The sequence below is a fragment of the Pimephales promelas genome, chromosome 2 (genome assembly GCF_988280905.1).
Source record: "Pimephales promelas chromosome 2, fPimPro1.hap1.1, whole genome shotgun sequence".
Classification (NCBI taxonomy): Eukaryota; Metazoa; Chordata; class Actinopteri; order Cypriniformes; family Leuciscidae; genus Pimephales; species Pimephales promelas.
Genome location: NC_142770.1, coordinates 24,475,642 through 24,499,003, shown reverse-complemented (window position 1 = coordinate 24,499,003; position 23,362 = coordinate 24,475,642). Strand labels below are relative to the sequence as shown.

At 38.1% G+C, this 23,362-nt stretch overlaps 1 protein-coding gene across 5 annotated transcripts in view; it reads left to right on the top strand.

Moving 5' to 3' along the window:
• rnf123 (ring finger protein 123) overlaps positions 1–23,362 on the top strand; it is a 166,637-nt gene that overhangs the window by 73,470 nt on the left and 69,805 nt on the right. For all 5 annotated transcript variants that reach the window (XM_039657263.2, XM_089118047.1, XM_039657261.2 and 2 more), the window contains exons 34-35: positions 7,037–7,112; positions 8,456–8,540. In XM_039657263.2, coding sequence (XP_039513197.2) covers positions 7,037–7,112; positions 8,456–8,540 — 161 coding nt within the window. The remainder of the gene's footprint in view (positions 1–7,036; positions 7,113–8,455; positions 8,541–23,362) is intronic.

Genomic DNA, 23,362 nt, shown 5'->3' with positions numbered 1-23,362 from the left:
GAGTCGAGTTTTCGTTTGCAAAGCAAGATCTAGTTTGTTTGCGAGTCGAGTTTTCGTTTGCAAAGCAAGATCTAGTTTGTTTGCGAGTCGAGTTTTCGTCTGCAAAGCAAGATCGAGTTTATTTGCGAGTCGAGTTTTCGTTTGCAAAACATCAAGTTTGATTGAGAGTCGAGTTATCGTTTGCAAAACAGATCGAGTTTGTTTGCGAGTCGAGTTTTCTTTTGCAAAGCAAGATCGAGTTTGTTTGCGAGTCGAGTTTTCGTCTGCAAAGCAAGATCGAGTTTATTTGCGAGTCGAGTTTTTCTTTGCAAAACAGATCTAGTTTGTTTGCGAGTCGAGTTTTCGTTTGCAAAGCAAGATCTAGTTTGTTTGCGAGTCGAGTTTTCGTTTGCAAAGGAAGATCGAGTTTGTTTGCGAGTCGAGTTTTCCTTTGCAAAGGAAGATCGAGTTTGTTTGTGAGTCGAGTTTTCGTTTGCAAAACATCAAGTTTGATTGAGAGTCGAGTTATCGTTTGCAAAACAGATCGAGTTTGTTTGCGAGTCGAGTTTTCTTTTGCAAAGCAAGATCGAGTTTGTTTGCGAGTCGAGTTTTCGTCTGCAAAGCAAGATCGAGTTTATTTGCAAGTCGAGTTTTTCTTTGCAAAACAGATCTAGTTTGTTTGCGAGTCGAGTTTTCGTTTGCAAAGCAAGATCTAGTTTGTTTGCGAGTCGAGTTTTCGTCTGCAAAGCAAGATCGAGTTTATTTGCGAGTCGAGTTTTTCTTTGTAAAACAGATCTAGTTTGTTTGCGAGTCGAGTTTTCGTTTGCAAAGGAAGATCGAGTTTGTTTGCGAGTCGAGTTTTCCTTTGCAAAGGAAGATCGAGTTTGTTTGTGAGTCGAGTTTTCGTTTGCAAAACATCAAGTTTGATTGAGAGTTGAGTTATCGTTTGCAAAACAGATCGAGTTTGTTTGCGAGTCGAGTTTTCTTTTGCAAAGCAAGATCGAGTTTGTTTGCGAGTCGAGTTTTCGTCTGCAAAGCAAGATCGAGTTTATTTGCGAGTCGAGTTTTTCTTTGCAAAACAGATCTAGTTTGTTTGCGAGTCGAGTTTTCGTTTGCAAAGCAAGATCTAGTTTGTTTGCGAGTCGAGTTTTCGTCTGCAAAGCAAGATCGAGTTTATTTGCGAGTCGAGTTTTTCTTTGTAAAACAGATCTAGTTTGTTTGCGAGTCGAGTTTTCGTCTGCAAAGCAAGATCGAGTTTATTTGCGAGTCGAGTTTTTCTTTGTAAAACAGATCTAGTTTGTTTGCGAGTCGAGTTTTCGTTTGCAAAGGAAGATCGAGTTTGTTTGCGCGTCGAGTTTTCGTTTGCAAAACATCAAGTTTGATTGAGAGTCGAGTTATCGTTTGCAAAACAGATCGAGTTTGTTTGCGAGTCGAGTTTTCTTTTGCAAAGCAAGATCGAGTTTGTTTGCGAGTCGAGTTTTCGTCTGCAAAGCAAGATCGAGTTTATTTGCGAGTCGAGTTTTTCTTTGCAAAACAGATCTAGTTTGTTTGCGAGTCGAGTTTTCGTTTGCAAAGGAAGATCGAGTTTGTTTGCGAGTCGAGTTTTCTTTTGCAAAGCAAGATCTAGTTTGTTTGCGAGTCGAGTTTTCATCTGCAAAGCAAGATCGAGTTTTTTTGCAAGTCGAGTTTTTCTTTGCAAAACAGATCTAGTTTATTTGCGAGTTGAGTTTTCGTTTGCAAAGCAAGATCGAGTTTGTTTGCGAGTCGAGTTTTCACTTGCAAAACAGATCGAGTTTGTTTGCGAGTCGAGTTTTCGTTTGCAAAGCAAGATCGAGTTTGTTTGCGAGTCGAGTTTTCGTCTGCAAAGCAAGATCGAGTTTATTTGCGAGTCGAGTTTTTCTTTGCAAAACAGATCTAGTTTGTTTGTGAGTCGAGTTTTCGTTTGCAAAGCAAGATCTAGTTTGTTTGCGAGTCGAGTTTTCATCTGCAAAGCAAGATCGAGTTTTTTTTGCGAGTCGAGTTTTTCTTTGCAAAACAGATCTAGTTTATTTGCGAGTTGAGTTTTCGTTTGCAAAGCAAGATCGAGTTTGTTTGCGAGTCGAGTTTTCACTTGCAAAACAGATCGAGTTTGTTTGCGAGTCGAGTTTTCGTTTGCAAAGCAAGATCTAGTTTGTTTGCGAGTCGAGTTTTCATTTGCAAAACAGATCGAATTTGTTTGCTAGTCGAGTTTTTGTTTGCAAAGCAAGATCGAGTTTGTTTGCGAGTCGAGTTTTACTTTGCAAAACAGATCGAGTTTGTTTGCGAGTCGAGTTTTAGCTTGCAAAGCAAGATTGAGTTTGTTTGCAAAATGCTGGATTTGTTTGTTTAATATTGGCACATAATTCGCTCCATATTTTATCCGCTAGAAATGCATGCTTATTTAGTTCTGTTTCGTACCCCAGTTTGAGAGCCGCTGTGCTGTAGTAAACGTCAATAATCGCAGCCTGACAGCTTGGTGTCTCTGGATTAAATTCTTGGCCGCAGGATGTTGAGCCCATGAGGTGTGCTAAAGAAGCGAAGGGAATAATTATTGCAGTCTCTTTGATTTACGGCCAGATGTGCTTGGTTTGCTCACTGGAACTGGATCAGGTGAAATCTGTTGCTGTTAAAGAAATAGTTCACCCAAAAATGTAAACTTTGTCATTTACTCACCATCAGGTTATTATAAACCTGTATAGCATTGGTTTCTTCTGCAAACACAAAGGAAGATATTCTGAAGAAAATTCATACAGTTGAATTCAGTGGGGTCTAATGTTTTGTTGTGTTGGACCCCCTTGATTTTCATGTTGTGTTGTTTCATCTTGTTTCGTGATGTTTTTTTGGAGGGCTGTGCATCACCAAAAATCCGATGATGCGTATCAGGACACAGGGTCTGCGATACTATATATTGCGATATTTTTTTATACGAAAGGCGATATATATTGTAATATTTCTTGCTTTTTTAGGAGCAATTTTTTTAACGAAATTTAGGAAGAAGAAAGTTGTGTTGTTGCATCTTGATTTGTGTTTTTGTTTTGTGTTGTTTCATCTTGTTTTGTGTTTTTGTTTTGTGTTGTTTGAGTCGAGTTTTCGTTTGCAAAACATCAAGTTTGATTGAGAGTCGAGTTATCGTTTGCAAAACAGATCGAGTTTGTTTGCGAGTCGAGTTTTCTTTTGCAAAGCAAGATCGAGTTTGTTTGCGAGTCGAGTTTTCGTCTGCAAAGCAAGATCGAGTTTATTTGCAAGTCGAGTTTTTCTTTGCAAAACAGATCTAGTTTGTTTGCGAGTCGAGTTTTCGTTTGCAAAGCAAGATCTAGTTTGTTTGCGAGTCGAGTTTTCGTCTGCAAAGCAAGATCGAGTTTATTTGCGAGTCGAGTTTTTCTTTGTAAAACAGATCTAGTTTGTTTGCGAGTCGAGTTTTCGTTTGCAAAGGAAGATCGAGTTTGTTTGCGAGTCGAGTTTTCCTTTGCAAAGGAAGATCGAGTTTGTTTGTGAGTCGAGTTTTCGTTTGCAAAACATCAAGTTTGATTGAGAGTCGAGTTATCGTTTGCAAAACAGATCGAGTTTGTTTGCGAGTCGAGTTTTCTTTTGCAAAGCAAGATCGAGTTTGTTTGCGAGTCGAGTTTTCGTCTGCAAAGCAAGATCGAGTTTATTTGCGAGTCGAGTTTTTCTTTGCAAAACAGATCTAGTTTGTTTGCGAGTCGAGTTTTCGTTTGCAAAGCAAGATCTAGTTTGTTTGCGAGTCGAGTTTTCGTCTGCAAAGCAAGATCGAGTTTATTTGCGAGTCGAGTTTTTCTTTGTAAAACAGATCTAGTTTGTTTGCGAGTCGAGTTTTCGTCTGCAAAGCAAGATCGAGTTTATTTGCGAGTCGAGTTTTTCTTTGTAAAACAGATCTAGTTTGTTTGCGAGTCGAGTTTTCGTTTGCAAAGGAAGATCGAGTTTGTTTGCGAGTCGAGTTTTCCTTTGCAAAGGAAGATCGAGTTTGTTTGTGAGTCGAGTTTTCGTTTGCAAAACATCAAGTTTGATTGAGAGTCGAGTTATCGTTTGCAAAACAGATCGAGTTTGTTTGCGAGTCGAGTTTTCTTTTGCAAAGCAAGATCGAGTTTGTTTGCGAGTCGAGTTTTCGTCTGCAAAGCAAGATCGAGTTTATTTGCGAGTCGAGTTTTTCTTTGCAAAACAGATCTAGTTTGTTTGCGAGTCGAGTTTTCGTTTGCAAAGGAAGATCGAGTTTGTTTGCGAGTCGAGTTTTCTTTTGCAAAGCAAGATCTAGTTTGTTTGCGAGTCGAGTTTTCATCTGCAAAGCAAGATCGAGTTTTTTTGCAAGTCGAGTTTTTCTTTGCAAAACAGATCTAGTTTATTTGCGAGTTGAGTTTTCGTTTGCAAAGCAAGATCGAGTTTGTTTGCGAGTCGAGTTTTCACTTGCAAAACAGATCGAGTTTGTTTGCGAGTCGAGTTTTCGTTTGCAAAGCAAGATCGAGTTTGTTTGCGAGTCGAGTTTTCGTCTGCAAAGCAAGATCGAGTTTATTTGCGAGTCGAGTTTTTCTTTGCAAAACAGATCTAGTTTGTTTGTGAGTCGAGTTTTCGTTTGCAAAGCAAGATCTAGTTTGTTTGCGAGTCGAGTTTTCATCTGCAAAGCAAGATCGAGTTTTTTTTGCGAGTCGAGTTTTTCTTTGCAAAACAGATCTAGTTTATTTGCGAGTTGAGTTTTCGTTTGCAAAGCAAGATCGAGTTTGTTTGCGAGTCGAGTTTTCACTTGCAAAACAGATCGAGTTTGTTTGCGAGTCGAGTTTTCGTTTGCAAAGCAAGATCGAGTTTGTTTGCGAGTCGAGTTTTACTTTGCAAAACAGATCGAGTTTGTTTGCGAGTCGAGTTTTAGCTTGCAAAGCAAGATTGAGTTTGTTTGCAAAATGCTGGATTTGTTTGTTTAATATTGGCACATAATTCGCTCCATATTTTATCCGCTAGAAATGCATGCTTATTTAGTTCTGTTTCGTACCCCAGTTTGAGAGCCGCTGTGCTGTAGTAAACGTCAATAATCGCAGCCTGACAGCTTGGTGTCTCTGGATTAAATTCTTGGCCGCAGGATGTTGAGCCCATGAGGTGTGCTAAAGAAGCGAAGGGAATAATTATTGCAGTCTCTTTGATTTACGGCCAGATGTGCTTGGTTTGCTCACTGGAACTGGATCAGGTGAAATCTGTTGCTGTTAAAGAAATAGTTCACCCAAAAATGTAAACTTTGTCATTTACTCACCATCAGGTTATTATAAACCTGTATAGCATTGGTTTCTTCTGCAAACACAAAGGAAGATATTCTGAAGAAAATTCATACAGTTGAATTCAGTGGGGTCTAATGTTTTGTTGTGTTGGACCCCCTTGATTTTCATGTTGTGTTGTTTCATCTTGTTTCGTGATGTTTTTTTGGAGGGCTGTGCATCACCAAAAATCCGATGATGCGTATCAGGACACAGGGTCTGCGATACTATATATTGCGATATTTTTTTATACGAAAGGCGATATATATTGTAATATTTCTTGCTTTTTTAGGAGCAATTTTTTTAACGAAATTTAGGAAGAAGAAAGTTGTGTTGTTGCATCTTGATTTGTGTTTTTGTTTTGTGTTGTTTCATCTTGTTTTGTGTTTTTGTTTTGTGTTGTTTCATCTTATTTTGTTTTTGTTTTGTGTTCTTGTTGTGTGTTGTTTCATATTGTTTTGTTTTTGTTTTGTGTTCTTGTTGTGTGTTGTTTCATCTTGTTTTGTTTTTGTTTTGTGTTCTTCTTGTGTGTTGTTTCATCTTGTTTTGTTTTTGTTTTGTGTTCTTGTGTGTTGTTTCATCTTGTTTTGTTTTTGTTTTGTGTTCTTCTTGTGTGTTGTTTCATCTTGTTTTGTTTTTGTTTTGTGTTCTTCTTGTGTGTTGTTTCATCTTGTTTTGTGTTCTGTGTTCTTGTTGTGTGTTGTTTCATCTTGTTTTGTTTTTGTTTTGTGTTCTTCTTGTGTGTTGTTTCATCTTGTTTTGTTTTTGTTTTGTGTTCTTCTTGTGTGTTGTTTCATCTTGTTTTGTTTTTGTTTTGTGTTCTTCTTGTGTGTTGTTTCATCTTGTTTTGTTTTTGTTTTGTGTTCTTGTTGTGTGTTGTTTCATCTTGTTTTGTTTTTGTTTTGTGTTCTTGTTGTGTGTTGTTTCATCTTGTTTTGTTTTTGTTTTGTGTTTTGTGTTCTTGTTGTGTGTTGTTTCATCTTATTTTGTTTTTTGTTTTGTGTTGTTTCATCTTGTTTTGTGTTTTTGCTTGTTTTGTGTTGTTTCATCTTGTTTTGTGTTTTTGTTTGTTTTGTGTTTTGTGTTGTTTCATCTTGTTCTGTGTTCTTGTTTTGTGTTGTTTCATCTTGTTTTGTGTTTTTGTTTGTTTTGTGTTTTGTGTTGTTTCATCTTGTTCTGTGTTCTTGTTTTGTGTTGTTTCATCTTGATTTGTTTTTTTTGTTTTTTTGTTGTGTTTTGTGTTGTTTCATCTTGTTTTGTGTTCTTGTTTTGTGTTGTTTCATATTGTTTGTTTTTTGTGTTGTTTCATCTTGTTTTGTTTTTGTTTTGTGTTGTTTTATCTTTTTGTGTTTTTCTTTTGTGTTGTTTCATCTTGTTTTGTGTTGTTTCATCTTGTTTTGTGTTTTTGTTTCATCTTGTTTTGTGTTATTTAGCTTCACTTTGCTTCATTTTATAGCGTTTCATTTAGTTTTGTGTTTCTTTTTTTATTATCTTTTTTGTCTTATTTGATTGTTTTACTTCGCCTCGCTTCATTTTGTTGTATGTTGTTGTTTCATATTCTTTTGTATTGTTTCATCTTGTTTTGTGTTTTTGTTTTGCTTTGCTTTTTGATTTTTTCATGTCGTTTTATCTTGGTTTTTGCTTCGTTTCACTTTGTCGTCTTGTTTTGTGTCTTATTGTTTGGGAAGAACTGTTTCCTTAATTAGGAGAAATTTCTCATCTCTTTTTTTTTAAATGTACTACATTTTGGTTTGAAAACATTTTATATTTTTATTTTTTGTCTGCAGCTCCTGAACCAGGTGTTAAACCGAGTTACGGCGGAAAGAAACCTGTTTGACAGAGTGGTCAACTTGCGTCTCCCAGGTAACTCTAACCAATTTCCTTCTTTTGTTATAAATGAATTGCAAATAGATTTTGCATTTTGTAATTTTGTAATAGATTAATGCAAATAGAAGCATTGAACATGAGCTGCATGTTTTAGTACGCACTTGAGGATGCACTTGAATTAAATTATATTTCTGAAACGCTTAATGTGCTGTGCTGAATTTAAACCTCTCAGGTATTTCGGTTCGCCCTTGATCTGTGAGCCGAAATATGGTTTGGTGTAAATTTTCACTTGTTCCTTATATAGCAGCTCGTTTCAAGTCCCAGAACAAATAAAAAATAATTTGATAAGCGTTTTGCGACGTTCTCGACATCACCTCTGAAACCCTTTCAGAAGTTTGGAAAGTCAGCCTGGCACGCTCAGGGAATGATATTAGACGAAACGATCAAGAGATTACATACGTACATAATCCAATTCAGGAGCAGACTGTACCCATCCTCAGGACAGTGTTCAGCCTGACACTGAAGAACGTTACAGTTACGATAAATGAGGTTGGGTCATGTTGGGTCAGACACGTAGAATGGTTGACGATGCTGATTTCTAAGTTGGCTCACGCAGAGAAAGAAATCAGTGTTGTCAACCATTCTGCATGTTTGACCCCATCTGTTAGCAATGAACAGTAAGACGCCGGAGTTTTATAATTCTTATGTTGTTGATATCTGGGCATGTTTTAACCTGATAATGACAATACCTTAGATTTGAATATTCTTACTGATTTTAAGTCCAGACCAGGTAGCAGTTTATGTCAAGGATAGATTTGAAGCGAATCTGAATCAGTGGTTAAACAATACGAATTACTAGCTGTTTCTAAATCCGCACATCTCACAGTAGTTGGTTGCGGCTTATAACGATGCCATCTCCTCTCTGATGCACACAGTGACTTAGCTTGTTCTCCTGGGTGATTTTAAGGTGAACTGGTTGCAGGCAGCTTAACTGAATGTGTGATACTCTCAACCTTTCTCAGCTAGATGAGACACCTACTTGACCACATATGAAGGATTATAAAAAGTCAACATTAATTGATCTTATTTTTACAAAATGTTCCACACAGATATTTTATGGCTTCTGATAAGGCAAATGGCAAATACAGCAAATGCTTAATTCTTTTAACAAGCACTTTATTGCCTTGATTTGAGTCACAAAACCTTGATTTAAACCTATAGTTGAGCCAGTGTTGGGCTGATTATGATGCTTAATCACATATATTATGTTTTTTAGCACCCTTAGATTGCTGACCAATCAGCATGCAGAACAGATCTGTTTTGTTATAACGTATATATTACCTGAGCCACTAATAAACCATGTGTTATTTTCTGTGTAGGCCTGGAGAGTGTTGACCACTACCCCATCCTGGTGGCTGTCACTGGGATATTAGTGCGCATTCTCGTCGACTCTGATAAACACGGGTGAGTTCATGGCTTAGTTTTGCTTTATTTCTCCGTCTATTTTATGGGATTTCCATATTTATGGGCATAATTACTGACGCAGACTAAGAAAATGCATTAAAACAATATACGTATGGTATATAGTCCTGCTTTGTAGCTTTACACAACCCAAGCGTCTGTTTTAGTCGTTCCTGTCTGGATTCGGTGACTTGTGTTTCTGGTTCAAGAGCGTTTTCCTGTTCAAAGAGCACATTTGTTGTGTGTGTGTGTCTTGGCATGAGTCGAGTTGGACGGTTAAATTGCATGCGCTGTTGCCTGAGGGAAGTCTGACACCCACTGTGTCCCTGTTGTGTGTCTGTGGGTCAGAGCAACAGGATTCGGGACAGAACCTGTCCTGTGGGGAGGTGGAATCTAATAACCAGCTCCTGTTGAAAGAAATGGGACAAACGAGGTCCCCGGTTCATCACGAGCGCTCTTGCTCTTAGGATTTTGAAATTTTTTTCACTATAGGCTGAAGGTTTATGGCTATTTTGTTCTTTTATTTAGAAAGTATTTGTATTTACGCTAGTAAAGACCTTTATAGTGTTACTAAAGATTTTTTTTTTGTTTCTTGAGCATCAAATCATCATATTAGAGTCATTTCTGAAGGATCATGTGACACTGAAGACTGGGGTAATGATGCTGAAATAATAAATTACATTTTAATATATACACTCACCTAAAGGATTATTGTGAACACCTGTTCAAGTTTCTCATTAATGCAATTATCTAATCAACCAATCACATGGCAGTTGCTTCAATGCATTAAGGGGTGTGGTCCTGGTCAAGACAATCTCCTGATCTCCAAAATGAATGTCAGAATGGGAAAGAACGGTGATCATCATATTAGAGTGATTTCTGTATTAGTATGGTGCTCCTAATAATCCTTTAGGTGAGTGTATATATATATTATAAATATTTGATGGGAGGATAAACAAGGAGCATGACTGGCCTTGAATGATGCTTTTGAGGATATTGACTCTTTCCCTGCCATTGACTGAATTGTCCGTTTTTCTGTTTTCACCGTCACACGTGTGAAGAAGAAGCAGAGACAATCTATGTTACTGAATGAAACTGAAACTGCCTAATGTTACTGAATAAAATGTCGACCCGGGGTGAGTTCTAGGACTGTGAAGCTTTAGGGGTGTTGATCTGTGTTTTCATCATCGTTCTGAATTTGATCTGAATGGAGTGAGTAGTCAGCTTTTTGCTTGAAATTTTGAACTTACCCACATTCAATTTTTGATAAAAAAGAATTCATGAAACTGGAAAAAAACCTTTTTTTTTTTTTTAAAGCAGAGGCTTTTTTCTTTCTTTTTTATATTGTATGTTCAGATAATCATATAGAAAAATGTTCTGGAGGCCATGATTTTTTTTTTTTTTTTTGAAAATGATCACAAATCCTGACAATTTTAAAAAAAAAATGCTGGCGGGGAAAGAGTTAAAAGGATATTCCTGCATGTTGCTGAAATCTGATCTGGACCTCTGATCAGTGATGTTCCCCGGTTGCTTTGGACTTCCTCGACACACAAATGAGTTCGGAAACGGATCTCTGGAAGAATAATGAAGCGTTGTGAGATCTGATTCCTGGAAAAGCCTGATAGACGGCATGGAAGACTTGATGTCTCGCTGAGCAGATGTTTAACGTTTCACAGGCTTCAGAAGGAAGGGCTTCTGTCGAAACATTCGTTTTATGTGCATGAATCCAGAACGAATCACTGCTTTAGAGATAACTAGAGAAGTAGAGATATAGATATCAGATAAATTTGAAATGGTTTCCAACACAAGAAGAACTACATACATTAAAACCTCACTATCATATAATAGTAACACTTTACAATAGGGTTTTATCGGTTAACATTTTAACTATGTCTTTGTTAAAGTTGATCTGATAATTTACGAATGCATTTTATAAGATCAAAATTGTATTTGTTAACATTTGTTAATACACTGTGGACAAACATGAACATTTTTATTAACTAAAATTAACAAAGGTAAAAAAAAAATACATTGGCCATTGTTTGTTCATGTTAGTTAATGCATTAACTACTCTTAAAGGGGTAGTTCAGTTTTTTAAAAACAAAAAACAAAAAATTTGCTGATAATTTACTCACCCCCATGTCATCCAAGATGTCCATATCTTTCTTTCTTCAGTCGAAAACAAATTAAGGTTTTTGACGAAAACATTCCAGGATTTTCTCCATATAATGGACTTCAATGGGAACCAAACGGTTCAAGGTCCAAAAGGTTTGAGTGCAAACTGCAAACTGTTCAAAGGGCTTTAAACGATTCCAGACGATGAATAAGGGTCTTATCAAGCGAAACAATCGCTCATTTAATTAAAAAAAAAATTACAAAGTTGAAGTTTTATAAGCTCAAATGGTCGCCTTGCTCTGTTCTGTGATGGGTGTTCGTGACTCTCCTGTTCTCCTGTCATTTGGTTCAAACAAAATGAACGAATTGACTCGGGAAAAGATTCGTTCATTTTGATGAATGAGTTCGAATAGGAGGGTCACACAGAACAGAGAAAGGCGTGCATTTGAGCTTATAAAACTTAAACTTTGTTATTTATTTTTTAAATGAGCGATCGTTTCGCTTGATAAGACCCTTATTCATCGTCTGGAATCGTTTAAACTTAAAACTTAAAAAACGAAAAAAGACTGTTGCCCACAGCAACTGCACCGATTACCCAGAATGCTCGTCTCCGCTGTGCTGTGGTGTTCTCTTATCTCCTCGAGATGGTCTGATAACACCTGACCTTTCTCCTTGAATGTCACCGGTCTTCGTGTGCTTGTTTTAGAAGGTCTTATAAGGTCACAGTAACCCCAAACACACGCTGGAAACAGGTGTCAGGTCGCTTGTGTTTACAGGTGAACCACGAGAGAAGATGACCTTTCCAAACCCGCTGTAACACCTCGAGAAAAAGCTAAGTGTTTAGAAGCGTCCGGCATCTCTGTGCGCTTTCACTTTCCTCATTCTCGAATCACTAATGGTTTGCTCTGACTTGAAAGCCTCGATAACCGAGTTTGTTCGTAGGTATCAATCTCTATGTTCAGAGATATTATTGCATTATGGCTGGCAGGAACTGCAACGAGAGGATGCTTTCATTGCCAAGCAACTTCAGTTTGATTTGGAAAACTAGGTTTGGAAACTGTATTAAATGAACTAGTCGTCAACAAGACTCGGTTTGAATGAGTGTATTCAATGAACTGCCTTTCATTTCCAATGAATTAATTAGAAAAATCTACAGTATATTTAACTGAAAGCGTTTATTGCTATATTTAGGTCAATTATTCTTCAATTTGGACCAATTATTTGTGTTATTGGAATGAAGGATGTTTAAGTAAAATCAGAATGGAGTTTATTAGGATTCCTTCCTCTTATTTCTCCCTGTAAATTGGCTCTGCTTTCATCAGATGGTAAATGGGGAACAAACTGAACTGCTGCTAAATTTGGCGTGTTATATCCGGCACAAATCGCTAATGAAAAAATAATTGGTGTGACACCTGGCACCTTCCCTCTGCCTGATTTGCTCGGGGTTTGGGGACTTGGTCACGCTTTGTCGGTAATATTGAAATTTCCATTGAGCTCATTGACTTCATTTGTATGCATGTTTTGATATGCAAGTGTCCAACTTGAATTTTTTTTATTTATTTTTTTCACAAATTTGATTTCAAGCATAGCAAATCAAGCTTGAAATTAAAAGCAACCGTTCGGAATGATTCACAGTTAGTCCTGATTAAACATGTCGTTTATTTTATCTAGAGTTCTCATGCATTCACGTTTAAAATGCAGATTTCCGTGCAAAATACGCTCGCAATTTCGTTGCAAAATAGTCACGTGTCTTAGCAGAAACCTGAAAAATGTTACGTTTGCTTCACACAAGAGCAGCCGTTTCCACCTGTTGCCATGGGAACGTTATGAAGTGACGTAATTACGCGATTTTTTTATTTTATGTATTCGTTTTTTACAGAAGTTGTAGCATATTCCTTTTGTAAAGCTAGATAACTTGTTTCTGATCGTTTCGCTTGATAAGACCCTTATTCATCTTCTGGAATCTTTTAATGCCCTTTGAACAGTTTGCACTGAAACTGTTATTAGTACCATGAACCGTTTGGTTCCCATTGAAGTCCATTATATGGAGAAAAATCCTGGAATGTTTTCATCAAAAACCTTCATTTCTTTTCGACTGAAGAAAGAATGACATGGACATCTTGGATGACATGTGGGTGATTAAAGTGAACTACTCCTTTAAGGTAGTAGCCTAGTGTGAACAGTGTGTTGGGGAATAATTTTTTTTTTCTCTTTTTCATCAAACCAAAGTTTTTGCAAGTTCCCACATATTCCCACAGAAAACGGGCCACGTTATCAAGGATTTTTGCTGGAACAATCACAAAAAAACTCTGCGTTTTTCTGGAAGGACTGCCTTAAGGTTGCATGTTGCTTTTATACAAAGGGCGTATGAATTTAATTGATTAATAAATGACAAAAGTTTAAAAAGGTACATGTAATAATGATCAGAATATATATTTAAGAATAATCAGATTCAGAGATTCAGAATCAGATATTAGTCAGAATATGAAAATGATCAGAAGTAGCATTTTATAATAATGAAAATGCAAACATTTTCATTATTATTATATTTTTATTGATTTATTTTTATTATTTTATAATAATTAGAATAAATAATCAGAACAAAAAAATACTAAAATAATGTAATAATAACAACAACATAATAATAATCAAAATAAACTTTTCATAATGATTTATAATTTATTAATCGTAATACACATTTCACAATAATCAGAATTTAGTAATAATCAGAATACACATTTTATAATCAGAAATATTGCAAACATTTTGTAAGAATAAGCATTAACAATAATTATCATAATTGAAAGTATTTACTGATGATCAGAACAAGCTTTTTCTAATGATTAGAATGTAATAATCATAATATACATTTCATAATAATCAGAATATAATAACCTGAATAGACATTTTATAATAATCAGAATAATTTTTTTTTTTGGTTTATCCAGAGCCTTAATTAATGTTCAACTATAGCGTACACTCTAAACTATTCATTTGCATTTATAGCAGTGAATCATATCCGGTGTTGCACGGGTGTGGATGGCACCAAATCTATTTATATAAATGTTAAATATATTACTGGAATATTTAATTCAATGAGCACCATTTTATGTTTTGGTTGTGATTTGTCTCAGTTTTACATCAGTTTTGATTACATAATGGAGTGACCATTAAGAACATGACTAATTGAATTTCAGCAGCTGTATGGGAAATGCATGATAGATCTGGTGTATAATAGCGAGGTTTGGCACAGCTCGGTCTTGACACTCTCAATATGACCCGAAGTCAGTTCTCTCAGCGACTGAGATAAAACATGTCCGTTTAGCTCTTCAAATCTCCTGTCATCTCCTCCAGACCGCCTGTAGTTTTCCACAGGAACCAAAGAGCTTTGTGGGACCTCTGCCAAGTTCCTCGGGTGCGGTTGGTCCAGCATCCCTCATCTTTCAATGTAGAGCGAAGGAACCACATTGAGCCACTCCACCAAACAATATAACATTATTATTAAAAAAAGAAGTTCTAAACCTGTGCGACTGATTTTCTTCTGTCGAACACAAAAGAAGGTATTTTGAAAAATACCTTCTTTCAATGGGCTCCACAAATTGGACCCCATTGACTTTCATTGTATGGACAAAATGACTTAAAATTGACTTCCTGAAAGTCAGTAGGGGCCAATTTTTGAAGTCCATTGAGTTTCATTGTATGGACAAAAGCACTTAAAATTGACTTTCTGTGCGGTTTAATGTTGCTCTCCACTTCTGCTTATCATCTTGGAGTTAAAAACCGAGGACAATTATGGTAAATGATGACATTTCTATCACGATAATAGAAAATAACTGCTCTAATGAGCTGCTCATTGTATCCTGTCCTTCAGAGGTCCCTTAAAAACGTCTAACCTGACGTCATAAAGCATCCCAGGGCACTTAACTTAAAGAGTAAGGAGTTTTACCTTTGTTTCGACCTTGGTCTTTGGGATAATTTCCCCCAAAGGTCCATTAAGACCTTTTTCTAATAACCTGTCCAGCTCCAAATAGGATAATGGTGATGGACTGCTGCAGTTTTGTCCAAAGGTGAAGGTCAATGAAAGTTCTTCAACATAGGTTAACCCGCTACCCTTTTGAAAAAGTTCTGTGGCTGTACCGTGACACACTTACAATGGTAAAATCAAATGAAACGATGATAAAATCACGCTAAGTTGTGTTTATGTTGGCCAATTAGCACTTGTAAGTCATTTTCTCCATGCAAGGGTCCATTTATTCAGAACACAAAAGTTTTCAAAAGTAGCATTTTTCTAACAATTAATGCTTCCCAATGACAAATTTTGACTTTATTAGTATCTACTTTGTACAACGGGTAAACACATCAGCAGTGTGACATTTCACCATGAACAAAAGAAAAAAAAAAAAGTGTTAGCCCTTGAGTTTATATTTTCTACCTAAAAGCAACGAATATAATATCTTTAAGGATATTAGAAGATATGGAGGTAAAGACGTCCATCTAGCGCACGTTTACAATAAAAGTTATATGAATACTGAATGATTCACATGTTTATATACCATTGTACTTGCATAATAGCCCAAGAAAATCATGAAACGGTACGTTTTTGTTAGCATAACGTTCTGGAGCATTAAACGAGCTAGTGCTATAATGAAATAGCAATGCATCGATGCTAATATGCTGCCTGAAAATAAAGCACATGGCAGATAAAGAGGCATTAGCATCATTAGCATCATTTCATTTGGTTTAGCCTTTGTGTGGCGACTGTGTTTGTTTTGACACTCTCGCGTTTGTTAGCGGCTCATTCATATGCAAGGCTCGTTGAAGCAGAGCCAAAAGTGTGTCAGTTTGCCTCATTTTAATTAGCCCATTTCTCCTTTAGCCCACTGAGAAAAGCTTAGAGAGGACAAAGCAAAGCAGCATTAACGCTGGCGTCAACTTCCATTAGCTGAAGTGTCAGACATATTCTTCTCTGCAGCTGCTGCTACTTAAAGAAAGTTGACGACGCTAGTGCTTTAGTTCCTTGCATAGCATTGCTGCTATTTTGAGAAGCTAAAGAAACAAATGGCTATATTGATCTTCATTCACAAAGTGTGATACACCGTACAGAAGACAATTCATATGTCAAGATTAGTAACGCAAAGAAATTACGGCAAACTGTTTTTCTCAGAATAAAACAACAACATATCGGCCAAATTAGCTAGTGCTTCTGAATTGTTATTACGGTAAAAATCAATCTTGAAAACTGCGTCAAACATGGTAGGAATTAAATTCCCTTATGGGCAATGGTTTTATCCCTTAAAGCTCATCTTTGATCACCAAAATGACATATTTCAATATTTTTTCTTACCGATTGATGTCTGTGATACAGTGCAATTCTGTCTTTCGGTTTTCGGCTAAATTAAAGCAGCACTATGCAGTTTTTTACCCTAACAGAATTGCTTCAGAGTTATTGCAGTAGTTATATGACTATTTTTGGGTTGAATTTTGCCTGAAAATTTGCCTGAATTTTGAATAGTTATAAGACTATTTTCGGGTTTCCCTTCTGTTGCCTGTGAGCGTAAAAAACACACTTGCAACTTTGAGCCGGCGGGCCGCCGGCCGCAGCATTTATGTAACGAATTGCTTTACAGCAAGAAAGATCTGCTAAAATGAGCATCAAACAGAAATAACCCGGTGCCGTATACATGTGGTGTTCGAGGCGCATACAATACAGACTGCCGACAGTTCAACAGGGTGCGGCTCTTAAAGGGGCCACGCCTTATTTCCACTCGTTACAGCTTCCATCCTACTGATCTGGTACCGGTATATAGGGGGAGGGGATCAGGCCGTGAGTGCAGAGATATGTCTGCGTGAGTGCTATTTACGACAGTACAAGTACTCCACTGCGACTCTAGGGGTCACAGTTTGACAAGAATGGAAATCCTGCATGGTGTGGCTTTAAGTTTTTAGCTTCTGTGCTTCGGTAAAAAAATTAATAATAATCGCTATACAATACATTACAATATGATTTCTGATCGTGATTGAAATGACGTTCACACACCAATCGCGGTAAATTACCGTAACATTGCCAGAATGACTATAGCGGCAAATACACAAATATGCTGTTCACACAAGCAACGGCGTTCCGGCTTTTAACCGATGATCATTAACACAACGGCTCCAAAATTGCGGTAACGTCTGTCATGTCATGAAAGTGATCTTTAAACGCAGCGCTTTCGTTTGAAGACATTTGTAAACGGTGGCGAGTAAACGTGTCGTCTGCGACATCATTTTATGAATGGCCCAGAGCCGTTGCTCTTTCAACAGCGTCTGATTGGCCCAAATCACTTCTTACATCAGCGTGCAAAATACAGATAAACTTTATTCCGCGCATTTCCGCGCGCCGTTCTCTGAGATTTGTTTTCATGATAATCGAATGTAAAGAGTTTTATCTAAAAAAAAAACTGTTTAGCATATAATGCTAGTACTGGGGGCATTTACTAAGTAAAAGGAAATCGCTAGTTTATTCCACTAACAAGGCTCAAAATAGCCCCACACTAACGCAGTAACATAATGAGGGTCCATACATGCAAAACGAAGCATTGAGAACTTTGTAAGTGTACAGACCGTTTAATAAGAATATTCTTTATGAAGACAGTTCACTTCGTGTATACAGACAGGAGCCATCTTGGAAAACAGTCATGACAAGTCAAAACATGAACGTCGTGCTGAGTGATCTGATCTGTATGAAGTTCAGCGAACTTCTGAACTGTACGAATGGCGTTCAGGGACTTATCGAGACTATTTCCTTTAGTTACCGCCTTTAGGTTGCGGTGTCACCGGCTTGGGCCCGCCATCGCTGCTCGCAGCTATATTTTGTTATTGTTGCTCCATCTTTTTAGTTACGTTTTTTTTTATCATGAAACAACATGCTAGGCCAGTTTTACCACCCTGTGGAACAACTGATTAGTGCAAAACAATTCAATGCGCATATGCGGCCTGCATGTACAAAGTACTGTTATTGTGTTGAAGTATACTTTAGGTTTAAAACAGAGAGGTGTGACTTAGCGGTTAGCAAACATGCTACTATACGTTCGCTCGGGCAGACAGCGTTCCAATCATCATTTCTCATCCTCTTGTACTTCACATTAATAAAATGTAACATTGATATTAAAACCCACCTTGTAAAAGGAGTTGTAAACTTGTTTACTAGCCGTTTGGCTAACTTATGCTAAATAATTAGGCAATGCAGGCTTAAAACAACACGAGTTGATTCTCATGTTTTATCTTTAGGTGAACATGCATTAACGCTGAATTATAAAGGTTCTCTTGGAGAACTGCAGAGTTTGACTGGCGTGACACAACAGTGGGGTTCAGCAGCAGTGCCAGACATTCGTTCACACAATCTTTTGTGGAAGAAAAAAAAATCAATTTAGATAATTCCCCTCCATTATTGTTGGCTAAAAGGCATCAGATACAGCTTGCAGTGCTGTACTAATTAGATTGTGACACAGTGTAATTGGCTTTAGCAGGTTTCGGGGAAGAAATGGACTATGAGGAGGAGGGGAACATTTCAACACCCTGAGCAGGACGTGATGATAACCTCCTGGCCACCGATTCTGGCGCTGTGAATTGTTCTCCCTGTCTAATGAATCTCACTAACAATATGTACTGGGGTGATCTTGTTTCACTTGAATAGTGAAACCATTTTTTTGGACATGGCAACAGGGTTATGCTATGGTAAAAATGCGTATTGGCTTAATAGGCTTTATGCACAACTTACTTCCGCATTCTCTGTAAAACAGGTCGCATCGCTTCCGGTCCAGGTCTTTTGTATGTGCTTCATGAATTTTTTTGCGGTTTTACTCAAGATAACTTAAAAGGAGCGAGCAAAGATTAGCATAAACAATATCCCTCACATGTGCAGATTGATATTTAAACGTTTTATATTTTTTATTCTTCACAGCAACTAGGGTTGGGTATCGTTTGAATTTGAACGATTCTGATTCCGATTCCGATTCCTTGTTTCGATTCCGGTTCCTAACGATTCTCGATTCCGATTCTTTTAAGAGGCAGGGTCAAAAAAGTTTAGCTAACCTTGCTAACCAACGGCCTTTCTGAAGGAAATAATCCTTTCTGAAGGAAATACTCCTTCTGTCACAAATACTTGTCACAAATTTAGCATTTTGCAGAGATTTCGTTAATTTTTAGAAAAGTGAAGCCACACTTTGGATCGTCGACGTAAGCTACTCATGTTCGACTCGCGTGGTTATGCCAACACTTCCGGTAGACGCTTCTTCGTTGGTGTTGTTCAGCGGTTTCTTCTTCCGCTCGGCGGACTGTGAATATCGAAACTAGGAATCGAAATTTTAACTTTTGAACGATTCCGGGAAAAACGAAAAGTTAGTCTCGGTTCCAATCGATACTCGATTCTCGATACCCAACCCTAACAGCAACGTTTAGATATTTAAATGGAATAAAACGCCAATAACAAAGTGAACTAGTTAGGTTAGCTGATTACCTTAAATATCCATAGATATCGTAGTCAGTTCTTACGGCCGTTAACACTTTCTCTGACAAGCGGATGCGATGAGACCCGTTTTCCGGTTTGGTCACGTGACGCACGGCATAAAGCCTATTGTTACTGATAAATTGAGTTAAAGGGATACTCCACTTTTTAATGGAGTATCAGTTAATGAGACCAGAAACTGTCTGGTTACTGATATTCTTCTAAATATCAAAAAATCGGCTGAATATATTCGAAAACGGTAAAACTCAACTGTTTAACTCTGGGGGAGTGGTAAAATAAGCCTATTTCCCCCCAAAAAGTGGAGTATCCCTTTAAAATACAAAATATTCGCATGTTAACTACTAATACATTGTCACCTCAACTACACAAATGATAAATGTACTCGTATGGTGCACTTTATGGCACTTTATTTCAGAAACGGAGTGATAACACACAGTTAGTCCTAATATTTCTGCTTTCAGAAGATCAAATTAATTCCTCAAAAGCATACATAATTAAAATCCGCCTTCGATTTTAAAACAATCCCATCAGTTTGACTTGACAGCACAGATCTCAGAAGTTGTGCTGGACTCGGCTGATTCATCTGAAAAGCTTTTAATGTCGATGTTTACTATCTGATCATTGAGCACTGATAACATTTCAAACGGACTCGCATATCGTGCTTAATTTCAGACAAGATGTTAAAATCGTACAAATTTTGTCATGCATTAAGCTGTTTAATGTTTTTTTTGTTAATAAATCCTGAATATTTACAGTACACTATATACAGTAGTATTGTAGTGTAGTATTGCATTCTGAAGCCTCAGTCAGCAAGTCATAAAAGTATCTTTGGTTCAGTTGGGGGTTTTGGTCTCAGTGCTTTGTTCATATCATGATTCTTAACCACCGCAGTTGGTAAAGTCCCCCTGTGGTGAAAATCAAGCGTTTAGTGTTGTTTATATGTCTATGTGGTGTTTTTAATAAGACAAACCTTAATACAGTAACAGATCAGATCAACTCTCTGAGCTGAGTGAGTGGAGGCAAGGCTTATTTGCATATTCATTGAACACGTGTACTAAATGAGGCATGGGTGTAGAATTTTATTCAAGATATTTTAAGGTATGCCAAAAGAAATCAAGGAAAAATGTTTAAATATTTCATTTTGGTGATCAAAGATGAGTTTTAAGGAATGAAACTGTTTACTACTGGGGGATTTTAGTTCTTACCGTGTTTGACGCAGTTTTCAAGATTGATCTTTACTGTAGTGAAAATTCATCACCATTGATTCTTCCCGCTGTGGCAAACACTTGACTTCTGTGCCAGGTGATTGTGTGACTCGAGATCTGCAGCCACATCGACCCTTCCAGCTCACAAATTTGTTGAAATAAAGGCAGCCTTGGTGAGCATAAAAGACGTTTAAACATTAAAAATCTTAAATATTTTATTATATTATATTAAATACACATTTTTGACCAAGCGTTTTCGTATATGAAGTGTTTTTTTTTTTTTTTTTTACAGTTTCAATTAAAAAAAAAGTGATAAGTAATAATAGTAAAAAGAAAAAAATAGGTTGCTATGGTAACCGGTAGGCTACTGGTGTTGAGCCTCTAACCATCTCAAACTTACAAGTACTGAGTCTGACATCAAAGGCTTGACATCAGCGGTGCAGTAACCTCACCCATCATATTAGGTGTGTGCATCGATTCATGTGCGCTGTTCATTCTGGATAGTTTTGATGCCTTTCACATTATTTGTACTTGAAGTCATTAATACGGAAGTGTTACAATTAATGCAAGTGATGCTTTGCAATGTGCCAAACTTAGATCAGTCCCATTTTAATCAATGGTGTTGTTTACACTACATGTGTTAGCAATGCCACCGCATACGATGTGGACAGCTTCATTGATTATGATGGGAGAGATGGCCTAGTTTTACACTCACTCGCTTCCAGTTTTTTTTACCAGCTGAAGATAAAAAATGACCTTATTGTGTAAAATGTATATTTAGAAATTAGGAGGTTTTCTTTGTGCAGAGGCCATGTTGTAAATCAAATGTTTGCTTATTTTGATAAATAATTGGTTTTTCATTCATTAATTCATTCATTCGTTCATTAATTCTACTCACTAACTCCATTCATTCACTCACTCCCTCCCTCGACTCTCTCACTCACTCCCTCCCTTACTCGACTCACTCACTAACTCCATTCATTCACTCACTCACTCACTCCCTCCCTCGACTCACTCACTTACTCACTCTCACACTCACTCATTCACTAAGCCACTGACTCACTCACTCTCTCTCACACTCACTCACTCGCCCACTGACTCTCACTCACTCACTGATTATATCTCACTCACTCACTCACTCACTCGCCCACTGACATTCACTCTCTCTTTCACACTCTCTCACTCACTCGACCCACTCACTCACTCACTAACTCCACTCACTCACTCTCACACTCACTCAATCACTCTCGCACTCACTCACCCACTGACTCACTCTCTCACTCACTCACTCACTCACTCACCCAAACACCCACTGACACTCTCACACTCACCAATGAAAACTAGCCTTTGGGCTAATTTGGGTACATTTACATTTAAGAATGTTTATTAATGTACACTGTCCCTTTAAAAAAAAAAAAAACTCACTCAACTCTCGCACTCACTCACTCACTCACCCACTGACACACTCACTCACTCACCCAAACACCCACTGACACACTCACTCACTCACTGACTCTCACACTCACTCACTCACCCACTGACACACTCACTCACTCACTCACACTCACTCACTCGACTCACTCACCCACTCTCGCACTCACTCACTCACTCACTCACTCGCCCATTGACTCATTCACTTACTCATTCACTCACTCACTCACTCTCACACTCACTCACTCACTCACTCACTCGCCCACTGACTCAATCACTCAATCTCACACTCACTCACTCGACTAACTCACTCACTCTCACACTCACTCACTCACTCACCCACTGACTCACTCTCACACTCACTCACTCGACTCACTCACCCACTCTCGCACTCACTCACTCACTCACTCACTCGCCCATTGACTCACTCACTTACTCACTCACTCACTCTCACACTCACTCACTCACTCACTCGCCCACTGACTCAATCACTCAATCTCACACTCACTCACTCGACTAACTCACTCACTCACACTCACTCACCCACTGACTCACTCTCACACTCACTCACCCACCCACTGACACACTCACTCGCCCACTGACTTACTCACTCACTCACACTCACTCACTCACCCACTGACTCACTCACTCAAACACCCACTGACACTCAATCACTCGACTCACTGACTCACTCTCACACTAACTCACTCTCGCACTCACTCTCGCACTCACTCACTCACTCTCTCACTCACTCAACCAAACACCCACTGACACACTCACTCACTCGCCCACTGACTCAATCACTCAATCTCACACTCACTTACTCGACTAACTCACTCACTCACTCACTAACTCTGACACTCACTCACTCGCCCACTCACCCCACCCACTGACTCACTCATTCACTCACTCACTCACTCACTCACCCACTCTCACACTCACTCACCCGCCCACTCACCCCACCCACTGACTCACTCATTCACTCACTCACTCACTCACTCACTCACCCACTCTCAGACTCACTCACTCGCACACTGACTCACTCACTCACCCACTCTCTGACTCACTCACTCGACTCACTCACTCACTCACTGACTCACTCACCCGACTTACTCACTCTCACACTCACTCACTCACTCGCCCACTGACTCACTCACTCACTCACTCACTCGCCCACCCACTGACTCACTCACTCGACTCACTCACTCACTCACTCCTTATTTCACAATCGCAATATTGACCTCAATAATCGCAATATTCCTGGTCAGGGCTGCACGAAATAGCGAAATGTACGATATAATATATGACTTAATGCGACTGTCATTGGGAACGCTGCAATTCAATTACATAAACCCATGCTCTCTGTGTTTAAGTTTGAAGCACAGCTCTGTATTCATTTACACACGCACAGCTCATGATCCTGTTTCAGTGTAGCAGTATATATTGAAGAAAACCGAATGTCGCAATGTCTTTTTTTTCTGTTAGATTGAGTAAAGAACAACACTTTTTAAGGTTGTTTAAGTTGTTTTCAGGTATCAAAATCCGATCTTTCGTATCTTTACAAAAGT